This window comes from Oryctolagus cuniculus, chromosome 8 (assembly GCF_051225735.1).
Source record: "Oryctolagus cuniculus isolate XC-2025 breed Fujian yellow rabbit chromosome 8, ASM5122573v1, whole genome shotgun sequence".
In the NCBI taxonomy this organism is placed as follows: Eukaryota; Metazoa; Chordata; class Mammalia; order Lagomorpha; family Leporidae; genus Oryctolagus; species Oryctolagus cuniculus.
Genome location: NC_142874.1, coordinates 106,646,610 through 106,658,846, shown reverse-complemented (window position 1 = coordinate 106,658,846; position 12,237 = coordinate 106,646,610). Strand labels below are relative to the sequence as shown.

The 12,237-nt window shown below is 42.2% G+C and overlaps 1 protein-coding gene across 4 annotated transcripts in view; it reads left to right on the top strand.

Annotated features, from left to right (window-relative positions):
- The window catches only part of HERC5 (HECT and RLD domain containing E3 ubiquitin protein ligase 5), a 60,864-nt gene extending 51,524 nt beyond the window's left edge, over window positions 1–9,340 (top strand). For 3 of the 4 annotated variants that reach the window (XM_051819569.3, XM_089303091.1, XM_089303092.1), the window contains 4 exons: window positions 808–878; window positions 6,096–6,279; window positions 6,367–6,469; window positions 9,066–9,340. In XM_051819569.3, coding sequence (XP_051675529.2) covers window positions 808–878; window positions 6,096–6,279; window positions 6,367–6,469; window positions 9,066–9,271 — 564 coding nt within the window. In that variant the 3' untranslated portion in view covers window positions 9,272–9,340. The remainder of the gene's footprint in view (window positions 1–807; window positions 879–6,095; window positions 6,280–6,366; window positions 6,470–9,065) is intronic. The other variant, XR_011378349.2, reaches the window with a different exon arrangement.
- The last annotated feature ends 2,897 nt before the right edge of the window (window positions 9,341–12,237 follow it).

Here is a 12,237-nt window from a genome sequence, read left to right as displayed (position 1 = left end):
CAACTGGAGATGGGACTTGAAATTTAATGAATGTATAGCAGGCTAATTTTTTGAAAAAAGATTTATTTATTTATTTGAAAGAGTTACACAGAGAGAGAAGGAGAGGCAGAGGGGGTGGGGGTGGTCTTCCATCCGCTGGTCCATTCCCCAATTGGCTGCAATGGCCGGAGCTGTGCTTATCTAAAGCTATGAGCCAGGAGCTTCTTCTGGGTCTCCCATGCAGGTACAGGGACCCAAGGACTTGGGCCATCTTCCACTGCTATCCCAGGCCATAGCAGAGAGCTAGATCGGAAGTGGAGCAGCTGGGTCTCAAACTGGCACTCATATGGGATGCCGGCACTGGAGGCAGTGGCTTTACCCACTACGCCACAGTGTCAGAGCTGCAGGCAAATTTTTGATAATCTTGTATGGCCCATGAATGATGTTAGGAATATCCAGATGGCCCTTGGTAGGAAAAATGGTTCCCCACCTGAATAGGATTTTACTGTGTAACAACCAACTCCCAAATGTAGTGGCTTAGAAAAACAAACACAGTTGTATAGTTTTCTGGGCCACATGGTCTACAGTGGCTTCACCTGCATAACTGGTGGTTGGAGGGCTGGTTGGTTTATAGGGTGTCAGCTGGAGCTCTGACCCCCTCCTGAAGGCCAGCGGTGGCTTCTTCATAGTAATTTTTATACATTTCTTGCAAGATTTTAATGACAGAAATGTCGGGTTTTCTAAGTTCTTTAGGAAAAGTGTTTTTGTTGATAAAAGATTGTTCTGAGTTATTTTGCAGATATAACCTGAGTTCATTTGTGGTTACAGATACATTGGGACAGAGACGATATAGACTTGATTCCTAATGGAAGTTGCATAATTGTCAACCAGACTAACAAGTAGGTACAGAATGAAGTATTTCGTTTGTATATACACTATGTTTCACTGGGCTGCAGACTCTTTAGGGGAATTCCGTTTTTCAATAAGGCAGAGAGGGGCCAGCATTGTGGCACAGGGTTAAACTACCATCTGCGGTGCCGGCATCCCATATGGGCACTGGTTCTAGTCCTGGCTGCTCCACTTCCAATCCAGCTCTCTAATGTGGCCTGGTAAATCAGTGGAAGATTGCCCAAGTCCTTGGGCCCATGCATCTGCAGGGGAGACCCAGAAGAAGTTCCTGGCTCCTGGCTTCGGATTGGCTCAGCTCTGGCCATTATGGCCATTTGGGGAATGAACCAGCAGAATGAAAACCTCTCTCTTTCTCTCTCTATGCATTTGCCTCTGCCTCTGCCTTTCTGTAACTCTTTCAAATAAAATAAAGAAATCTTAAAAAAAAAAATAAGGCAGAGCAATTGGTGTGTGTGGTGTACATGTATGGAGACATATACATCATGGAGTTTATACTGTGATAATCAATGGAAATAGCTTCTTAGAGAGGCCTTCCCTTTTCCTCCTGTCTAAATTGTCCACCCTCTTTCCACTTTTTTAATAAGATTTATTTATTTATTTGAAAGAGTTACACAGAGAGAGAAGGAGAGGCAGAGAGAGAGAGAGATGTCCTCCATCTGCTGGTTCACTCCCCAATTGGTCGCAATGGCTGGAGCTGTGCTGATCAGGAGCCAGGAGCTTCCTCCAGGTCTCCCATGCAGGTGCAGGGGCCCAAAGACTTGGGCCATCCTCTGCTGCTTTTCTAGGCCATAGCAGAGAACTGGATCAGAAGAGGAGCAGCCAGGACTCGAACTGGCACCCATATGGGGTGCCGGCACTGTAGGCGGCAGTTTCACCTGCTATGCCGCAGTGCCAGCCTTCCACTTACTCTTTTACTTTTCCTTTTCATATCAAGCATTATCTACCTTTAGGATTTACAAAGGGAATGGAAAAATGGAATTAAAAAATAAGGTCATTTTGTTGCCTAAAGATTTGAAATCCGTGCACAATAATACAAGTTATTTGAACTCTGTGAAGAGAGCTGGCCCATTTTTCAGTATTTCTGTCCTGTAATGAAAGCTGTGAGGACTAGGACTGTGTTCTTCACCCCTGTGTCTCCTATGCTAGAGCCCTCTACAGCAGTGCTTGGTGCATAGCAGGCACTTTGTATTTGTTGAAGAACTTCCTGTGTTACTTCATCTTCCCAGCACCTAAGGGATGTCATTTAAAACCATAGAGTTTGGGATTCTAGGATGGTCCCTTGATGTTGGTCAAAGCAGAAAAGAGATCTTCAAAAATCTGGCCTATAACAGATCTTTTTCTTGGATAATTTAATCTTGGGGTTTCTCCCCTAAAATTACTTTTATATTGAAGTATTTTATACACATACATACACACACACACACAGATACACACACAGAAAATTGCACATATCCTAAGGGTACAGCCCAATGAATTTAACAAAGTGAACATACCTATGTAGTTACCAACCAGATCAAAGATGGAACCTTCCAGCTGATTGGTTGTATACTTTTTATCACAGTTTATTTATTCATAATTTTATTGGAAGACAAGATGTGTTTCAAGTCTTGAGCTATCATGAATGGTGCTCCCATGAACATTCTCACGCTTTTGTTGCTGTTAATGTGCATGCATTTCTGTTGCTGTATTTTTGAGAGAATTGCTGGTTGTCTTGTGGTTGCTTCATTCATGGCAAAATCAAAATTTTCACTCAAAATTAGTTTGCATATTGATGCTGACGCTGCCACATGTATACCAGAGAGTATGAAAATATTTATTACTCACATTAAAGGAGGCTTACGGGGAAAGCCAGGCAGGCACCCAGCTGGTCTGTTTGAAGCAGGTGGCTCTGGCTTTCAGGGTGGCTCAGGCTTGGCCCCAGTATGAAGGTTCCCATGCAGTCCAAAACTTGCCCTATTTAAACTTCCCTACTGCTTCCATGGGGGAGAGCACCTGGGCGTTTTATCCGGGTTGTGTGTAGCTGTGGGGATGAAGGGAGGAGCGGGATCTGGAAGCCGTCTGTAAACACATCGGAACTGGAGGCAGACATGGCATCAGCAGGGAATGAGGTCCTAATTGCTCTGTGTCCTAATACTTAGTTTTAGTCTTTAAAAATCAGCTGTTCTGACACTTGTACAGGAGCAGTTTGTTGTTTTAATTAAACCTCTCTGATGACCAACATTGAGCAACTTGTAGGCTTATTGGCCATTGTTCTGCAGATATCTTCTCCCATACTGTAGCTTGCCTTTTTTGTTCCTTTAATGTCTTCTGATGAATTAAAATTTCTAATGGTGACATAGTCCACTTTATCAGTGTTTTAAGTAATTGTCACGTTTCTTTTGTCCTGCTTTAAAGATCCTTCTGTATCCCAAAGTTGTGAATGTATTCCCCTGTGTTTTTTTATAGAAGTTTACTATTTCACTTCTCACATTTAGATCTAAAATCTACCTTTAATTTATTTTTAGTAAGAGGAAAGGTAAGATCAAAGTTCATGTGATTTCTCATGTGTGGGTTGTTCCAGTATCATTTATTGAAGAGGCTCACCATTTTTTTCTATTTTGCACGCCATTTTTTTCTTTTTTAAAATGATAATTACTTGCTTGTAATGCTCTTTTTTTCCCCATAAACCTTTTATTTAAGGAATATACACTTCATTTCATAAATACAACTTTTGGATCATAGTGATTCTTCCCACCGTATCTGCTCTCCCCCCCAAACTCCCACCCCTCTTCCTCCTGCCTCTCTTATTCCCATTCATATTTTTTTTTTTACTAAGATCTATTTTCAGTTAACTTTATACACATATGCTTAACTCTGTGTTAAATAAAGAGTTCAAATAGTAGGAGAAAGAAATTGTTCCTCAACAGTTGAGACAAAGTCATTGCATTTCAAAGTGTCAATTTCAGTTCTATAGATTACCTTTTAGGTGCTCTGTTAGTTATCACAGATCAGGGAGAACATATAGTGTTTGTCCTTTTGGGACTGGCTTATTGCACTAAGTATGATGTTTTCCAGTTTCATCCACTTTGTTGCAAATGACAGGATTTCATTTCTTTTTACCGCTGTGTAGTATTCCATGAAGTATATATCCCATGATTTCTTTCTTTAGTCTTCAGTTGACAGACATTTGGGTTGATTCCATGTCTTAGCTATTGTGAATTGAGCTGCAATAAACATAGGGGTACAGATAACTTTTTCACAAGCTGATTTCATTTCCCTTGGGTAAATTCCCAAGAGTGGGAAGGCTGGGTCATATGGTAGGTCTTTATTCAGGTATCTGAGGTATCTCCATACTGTCTTCCATAGTGGCTTTACCAGTTTACATTCCCACCAATAGTGGATTAAGATACTTTTTTTTCCCACATCCTCACCAGCATTTATTGTTTGTTTATTTCTGTATGAAAGCCATTCTAACAGGGAGTGAAGTGAAACCTCACTGTGTTCTGATTTGCATTTCCCTGATGGCTGGCTAGTGATCCTGAGCATTTTTTCTTGGGTCTGTTGGCCATTTGGATTTCCTCTTTTGAAAAATGCCTGTTTAAGTCTTTTGCCCATTTTTTAACTGGATTGTTTGTTTTATTGTTGTTGAGTTTCTTGATCTCTTTATATATTCTGGTTATTAATCCTTTATCAGTTTCATAGTTTGTAAATAATTTCTTCCACTTATAATGCTCTTTTCTGTTCTTTCTGTGCCAGTACCACAATGTGAAATTACTGATCATTTTGAAATCTGATTATTAAGTCTTCCAGCCTTGTTCTTTTAGATTGTCTTGACTGTCCTTGGTTCTTTCATTTCCATATATTTTACTATCAGTTTCCCAGTTCCCACAACAACCAAAAAACCTACTGGGATTTTGAATTGTGGTTGAACTGAATCTATAAATCAATTTGAGGATAGTTGATATCTTAAAATACTAAGTTTTGGGGCCAGCATTTTGGTGTAGCAGATTGAGTTGCCACTTGTGAATTAGCATATCATGTCAGCATGCCAGTTTGAATCCCAGCAGCTCTGCATCTGATCCAGCTCCATGCCATTGTGCCTGGGAAGCAGTGGAAGTTGGCCCAAGTACTTGGACCCTTGCCATACATGTGGGAGACCCAGATAGAGTTCCTGCCTCTTGACTGTAGTCTGGCCCAGACTGGGCTTTTGCAGCCATTTGGGAAGTGAATCAGCAGATGGAAGATTTCTCTTCTCTGTCTGTTTCTCTCTCTGTTTCTCTGCCTTTCAAATAAATTAATAAATACTTTAAAAAAAAGAATTGAAAGTCTACAAGGTAAGTGAAATACTGGGCTTAGGTCAGTGAGCTTCCATTCTCTACATAGTTGGCCTCTTGAGTATTTGGGATGCTTGAGCCAGATGTGTTTTTGTGTTTCACTTAGCTTTATACTGCTGCTCAGTGGGAGCATTTTTCAGCTATAAGCTACAGAAGCAGAAATCTCCTTTGTGTTTTGTGTATAGCTACAAATATTAGTTGTGCACGGTGGTAAATTCAGAAAATTCACGAGTATAAAATAAAAAAATGAAATTTGCACCATCTCCAAAGCCCATTCTCCAGAGATTAATCATTGTAACATCATAAGTTTTATTCCAAACTTTTGCTATTCTCAGTGTTGATTTTCCTGAGTCTAGTCTTAAGCAATCACTTAACTTCACTGTCTCTGTTTTATAGTATGAAGTCTTGGGAGGGGTGTTGTGGTGCAGCAGGCTAAGCTGGGACACCTAGATCCCATATTGGAGTGTGTGGTTCAAGTCGCCAGCTGCTCTGTGCTTCTGATCCAGCATCCTGCTGATGCACCTAAGAGGCAGAGGATGTTGGCCCAAGTCCTTGGGTTCCCACCGCCCTCGTGGGAGATGCAGATGGAGTTCCTGGGTCCTAGCTTTTCCTGACCTAACCTTGGCTGTTGTGGGGATTTGTGGGGAGTGAACGAATGTATGGAAGATCTGTCTGTCTCTCTCTCTGCCTTTTAAATGAAAAAATAAATCTCTCGAAAAACAGTCTTCCTCAGAGAATCATTATAAAAATTAGATAATACATAAAAAGTAATAGTTACAGCCATGGCACGCAGTAAGCACTCTATATATAACTGTTATGTTAGCTTTTATTTTTTATCCATCAGTTTTGCTAAGTTCTTGCAGCAAATGGCAATAATTTTCTGTTTCATTGAAGGAGAGACTATGTTTCTAAGTGCGTTGAACACATCTTCAACATCTCTGTAAAGGCAATATATGACGAATTTCAGAGGGGATTTTATAAAGTATGCAACAAGCAAATTATTGAATGTTTTCGTCCTGGAGAACTGAAGGATGCGATTGTTGGAAATACAGACTTTGACTGGGAAACATTTGAAAAGGTACATCATAAAGGCCAAGCTGATTGAATTCAGTTTCCCTTCCTGTTCTACAAATGACTTTTCTTTTCTTTTCTTTTTTTTCTGTAGAATGCACATTATGAACAAGGATACAACAGTTCACATCCCACCATCGTGATGTTTTGGGAAGCTTTACACAAATTGTCTCTGGAAGAAAAGAAGAAATTCCTTGGTAAGTCTTAACAAGGAGTAAATCTTTAAATGTGTGTGTTTTTCACAGAATAAAAATCTGTGAAAGGTGGCATGGGTAACAAACCATCCTGTTGGAACCACTCATAGTCCATCTGCTTGTCCTCTCACAGATGTTCATAAAGAGGATCTTGCCCCTGTGATTTCGTCCTTGCTTATGCCTTTTAATATTTTCTTCTGGAGGCCAGTGTTGTGGTGTGGCAGCCACCCCTTGAGATACCCTCATCCCATAACAGTGTCAGTTCAGGTCCCTGCAGCCCTACTTCCAATCTTACTTCCTGCAAATATGCCTGAGAGGCTGCAGGTAATGGCCCAAGCTGTGTTCCTTAGGCCAACCACACAAGAAACCTGGATGGATTCCTGGTTCCTGGCTTTGGCCTGGCCTAGTCCTGGCTGTTGCAAGCATTTGTAGAATAAATGATCAGATGGAAGATCTCTTTCTTTCCCTCTCCCTCTGCATTTCACATCAGTAAATAATCTTTCAACATCGTTTTTCTTCATTTCTTCATCCACACTAAAGTGTAAACTTCTTTCTGTAGTCTGCATCATCATTAAATTATCTGGCTCTTATTGGATTAGCTAGGATTATTTATTTATTTGAGAGGCAGGAAGACACCTGCATACACACACAGAGCAACTCAATCCAGGTCTTCTACACGGGTAGCATGCACCCAATTACTTGAACCATCCCCACCATCTCCCAGGGCCCGCATTAGCAGGAAGTTGAAATCTAGAACTTGGGATTGAACCCAAGTACTCTAATGTGGGACCTAGGCATCCTAACTAGCATCGTGACACCTAGGCCAAATACCTGTGTCAAAGATATTTTATTTGGCTAGTTTTTACTATTGCTGTATTATTATTATCACTCTATTATTGTTTTACACAGCTATTTTACTTGTGTTTCTAGTTCTGTTTTACCTTTCTTCACAGTTTTCAACCTCAGTTTTATGCTTACGTGGTGGTTTCCTAGGACAGTCTTAATGAACTTTCTCCCTCATTTTTGTACTCAATTTCCTCACTTGTTTTTGAGAACCATTTATCTTCTTGTTCTCATTGTTGTGGATTACCTTTGTTAGGAGAGACTCAGACTTACACTGAAACCCAGCCTGCCTTTCCAGCCTTCATGCTGGAGGATCTCTGTCATCACAGTTCAATGGTGTGTGCACCCCTGAGCCCCCCTTGCAGCTCCCCTGTTCCCCCTTTCTCTGCAGCTTCTTCTCCTGCCTTCACTTCCCTCCTCCCTGGAGCCTCCCTATCCTTTCCCTTCTTAAAAGTCTGGCACAGTCCTGACCCCAAGGACATTTCCCCAGTCTTCCCTCCCAGTGCTCGTCCCTACTTCAGAAAGCAGCATTTACCCTGGGGAGGCTGGACCTCCGTGGTGCTACCGTTGGCTGTCATACCTTAGATACAACAGGATCTTGTTGTGTGTCTTTTTCTGCATCAAGAATCCAGTACAGTGGTTATCTGTGCTTTCATTTCCTTTGATTTCCCTTGGTCTATATGTGTTAAAAGGGAAAATTCCAGAAATAAACAGTTCATCAGTTTCAATTCACACATCATTCTGAGTAGTGAGGTATCAGTCACACTGGCCTGCGCCCCCTTTGTTCTGCGTGTCCAGGCTGCATTTTCTACACACCCATTAGTTACTTAGTGGCTGTCTGGGTTGTCACATTGACTGTGATGGTATTGCATTATTCAAGTAATCCCTATTTTACTTAGTAATGTGCAATTAGGGGCTGGTGTTGTGGTGTGGTGGGTTAAGCCACCACTTGTGACTCCAGTATCCCATCTCAGAATGCCAGTTCCAATCCCTTCTACACCACTTCTGACCCAGCTTCCTGCTAATGCACATGAGAGGGCAGCAGATGGTGGCACCAGTGCTTGGGGCCCTGCCACCCACATGGAAGACCAAGATGGGGTTCCTAGCTCCTGGCTTCCACCTGGTGCAGACCTGGCTGTTGTGGCTATTTGGGGAATGAACCAGAAGGTGGGAGATACCTCTCTTTCTCTTTCTCTCTCTCTCTCTCTCTCTCTCTCTCTCTCTCTCTCTCTCTCTCCTTCTCTCCCTCTCTCCCTCTCTCCCTCTCTCCCTCTCTCCCTCTCTCCCCCTCCATTCATCTGCCTTTCAAATAAATAAATAAATATTTTCATAAATAATGTGCAAGGGGAGCAATGCTGGCAATTCTAATATGCTGAAGAGAAGCCGTAAGATACTTCCTTTAAGTGAAAAGGTAAAAGTATATCATGGATGTGTATATATAAGAAAACAACATATTATATATAGAAAAAAACAAGTATGTATAGGGTTTGGTCCCTTTCCAGAACTTTTGTCATCCTGTGGAGGTCCTGGCATGTGTTCCCCCATAGATTCGGGGGATCCATTACATTCCCATGCAGACTAAGCTGCCGAAGACAATGACTGTGTGTCAGATGTTGTCCTAATACAGTCTCCAGTGTGCTAATGTAGAACTCTATACGTACATGCTCAGAAAAGATTTTTGGATAAACAGATTTTTGTCTTTAAGAAGAGATTTCAGTCTCTGAAAAAGATCACCCAATTTTCTTCTTCTTTTTAGTGTTTCTTACAGGAACTGACAGAACACAAATAAAAAATTTAAAGAACATGAAAATAACATTCTGCTGTCCTGACAATTTGAGTGAGAAAGACCCCATGCGAGCACAGACGTGTTTCTGTCTTCTCTACCTCCCTAAGTATTCCACCATGGAGAGGGTGGAGGAAGCCTTTCAGGTCGCCATCAACAACAGCCGAGGGTTTGGCTGAAGCTGCACCAGAGTCTTTACCTCTTTGGGGAAATATTGTCAAAAATAAAGTTCAAAATGCAAAATCTAACAGTTGCTTGTTCGCTATTTAGTGTGTTGGCCTATTTTAAACTTGGCTGGCATTGCATGCAAGACATAGTAGGATGTGGACTGGGCTCTTCTGTGACACATACTTGCATGATCTGGCCTGAGGGAGAGTGTTTAGCTTGGTTGTATTTTTTAAAGGCTGCCTAATATCTGTTTTCCCTTCTTTAGGTACAGATACCCTAAATGGTGGGAGTGACATTGTGCCCCATTTACAAAACACAACATATTTTTCAGCCTCCCCTGATGGTAGGGGTGGGTGGTAATGGTTGCAAAAGTCTCTGGAGGAAGCTTCTGAAAGGGAGACTTTTGCCACTGGCAGGAACTGTTTGGCTCTCTCTTCATTTCTCCCTTCCTGGAACAGAGGCTTGACAGCTGGAGCTTCAGCTGTGTCTTCAGACCATTAGGGAGAGTCAGAGGAGACAAACACCTTTTCTCTACCATTCTTAAGCTTCATTGTCAGATACTGGCTACATCTGAACATCTTGTGCAAGTTGTGTTTAGCAAAGGTGTAGTAAGGTCTGCTATAGTCAAGCACATTCCTTACTGATACAATGAATTAAAAATGGAAATGTAATGGGCAAAGACATTAAAGAAAGACAAAAGGTGACAGAAAGCCAAAAGCCGATGGTACTGAGAACAAAGCCACTAGGGAAAAGGACATGAAGCCACCTTAAAGGTCAAGGGTAGGTTTTGTGAAGGATCTGCACTGTGACAGCTTCTGTAGGGCAGGAGCAAATAGTGTTGTATGTGAAAATTCGTGGTGAATCTTTAAGTATAGCTGATGTATCTTTTTCTGGCACATACTCAATTCAGACACAGTTTGATATGTTTATAAAGTAGACCATTGATCTTTGTACATCAGTATCATTTTAGGTAGAGAAAGGGGTACAGTGAAACTTGTCCCAAAATCATATCTTTGTTTGAGCTAGATTTTTGGATGGACAATTTCAACCTCTATTTTACCTTCCTATTTAGAGATTAGAGAGGAAAGCTGTGTCTCCCTTGACCTTTATGTGAATTAGATTCCTTCAACAGGATACATTCATTGTGTTTGCAAAAGATTTGGAGTGTGACAGAAGATGGCTGTCTGTGGAGATGGGCTAAGGGCAGCAGAAGAGGAGGCATCAGATGTTAGTGCAGGCAGCAGCTGTGTCCCCACCAGCTTTGTGGGTGTGTGGTGGCTGTGGCTGGTGGCATTGGTATCAGTGGCAACAGCAGCTTCTGGCCTTTGAGGTAATACTGAACCTAAATCCTGTGATAGCCTGCCTACTTCCATATACACAGCCCTTCCAAAGGTTGTGTAAGCATCTGTTTCCCTGAATTAGATCTTCCTGCTGGGTTGTCTGGAGGGATCGTTTCTTACACTGAACTGTGCTAGGGGTTACCACAGTGATAATCTCTGAGACTCACATGCATACACACAGGAAGAAAGGTTTATCTCGGTTCATGGGTTTGGAGATTCACAGTCTGAGATTGGGCAGTCCCCCTGGTTGGGCATTTGGCTGGTGAGGCTGATAGATAGCAGTGGTGGATTGATTGTGGAGGAAGGATCACAGGGCAAGCCAGGAAGACAAAGAAGACTATATACATGGGGGACTTAAAGAGTTCACCAAAAATGGAATTAAAAGTAAAAAACATGAACTTTATTTCTCTCTTTTTTTTTTCTTAAAGATTCATTTTATTTATTTGACAGGCAGAGTTACAGAGAGAGGTAGAGACAGAGAGAGAGGTCTTCCATCCACTGGTTCACTCCCTAGATGGCCGTAGTGCCAGAGCTGAGCCAATCTGAAGCCAGGAGCCAGGAGCCTCCTCCAGGTCCCCCACGCAGTTGCAGGGTCCCAAGGACTCGGGCCATCCTCCACTGCCTTCCCTGGCCACAGCAGAGAGCTGGATCAGAAGAGGAGCAGCCGGGACTAGAACCGGCACCCACATGGGATGCCGGTGCCCCAGGCCAGGGTGTCAACCCACTGAGCCACAGTGCCGGCCCCATGAGCATTATTTCTCAATATAACCACCAAACAAGCTCAAGACACTTTTGTAAGTGATGACACCAATTTGTCTGTCCCTGAAGAGCTGTGGGTCCTAGGAATTTAACTATGTCAGTGTGGTCTTTTTTTTTTCTCTTCCATTATTAACTGGGTACCCTTTGAGGACTTAGGAAGCAAAAGAAGTTCTGAGGAGGCAAGCCAGGACTGTCAGGTGGATACTGAGTGACTTCCCATTGAAACTCACTACACTGCCCTTGTTTGAGAGAAAAAGGAGTGGGAGCCTGGATGTGCTGAGTAAGGACTCTGGTGACGCTTTCCCAGGTGTTTTTCTGCTAAAGTTCGCCTCACTTCCCCAAAACACTGTCCTAATAAGCAGATGTTATTCCTTGGCCTTCCAGAAAGTCATCAAAGTAAATGCCTTGAATATCCCAAAAATTTCTTGCCATTATCCTTGTTCCTGGCCAGGCCTGCTCTGGCTTTGACTGGACCACTTCCCACTCTTGGCAGCCAGTGCTTTGACTGTGCTTTGTCTTCAGGATCGTGCTGATGAAAGCACTTCTCATCTCCTATTAAGATTCCTTCAAGAATGTTTCAGGATCTTGATCCTATTTGTTGAAAGTTTCTATTGAAAACTCTTCACTTGTCAGGAGCTGATGTGGGCACAGTAGTTTTAGGACTCACTAAGCAGAAATTCTGTTCCAGTTTAATTTTTCAGTCAGGATTCTGTAGGCTGAACTAGCAGAATTCCATGCTGTTGACTTGTTTCTTCTGTTAATCGTAGGTCTTTAATTAGGACGTGAATAGGATTAATTTTGTTTCTCACAATGTAATGTTGATGGTCTTCCACTAAGGGATTCACCTTCAACATTGTCTTGTCTCTTCTAAAAATGAG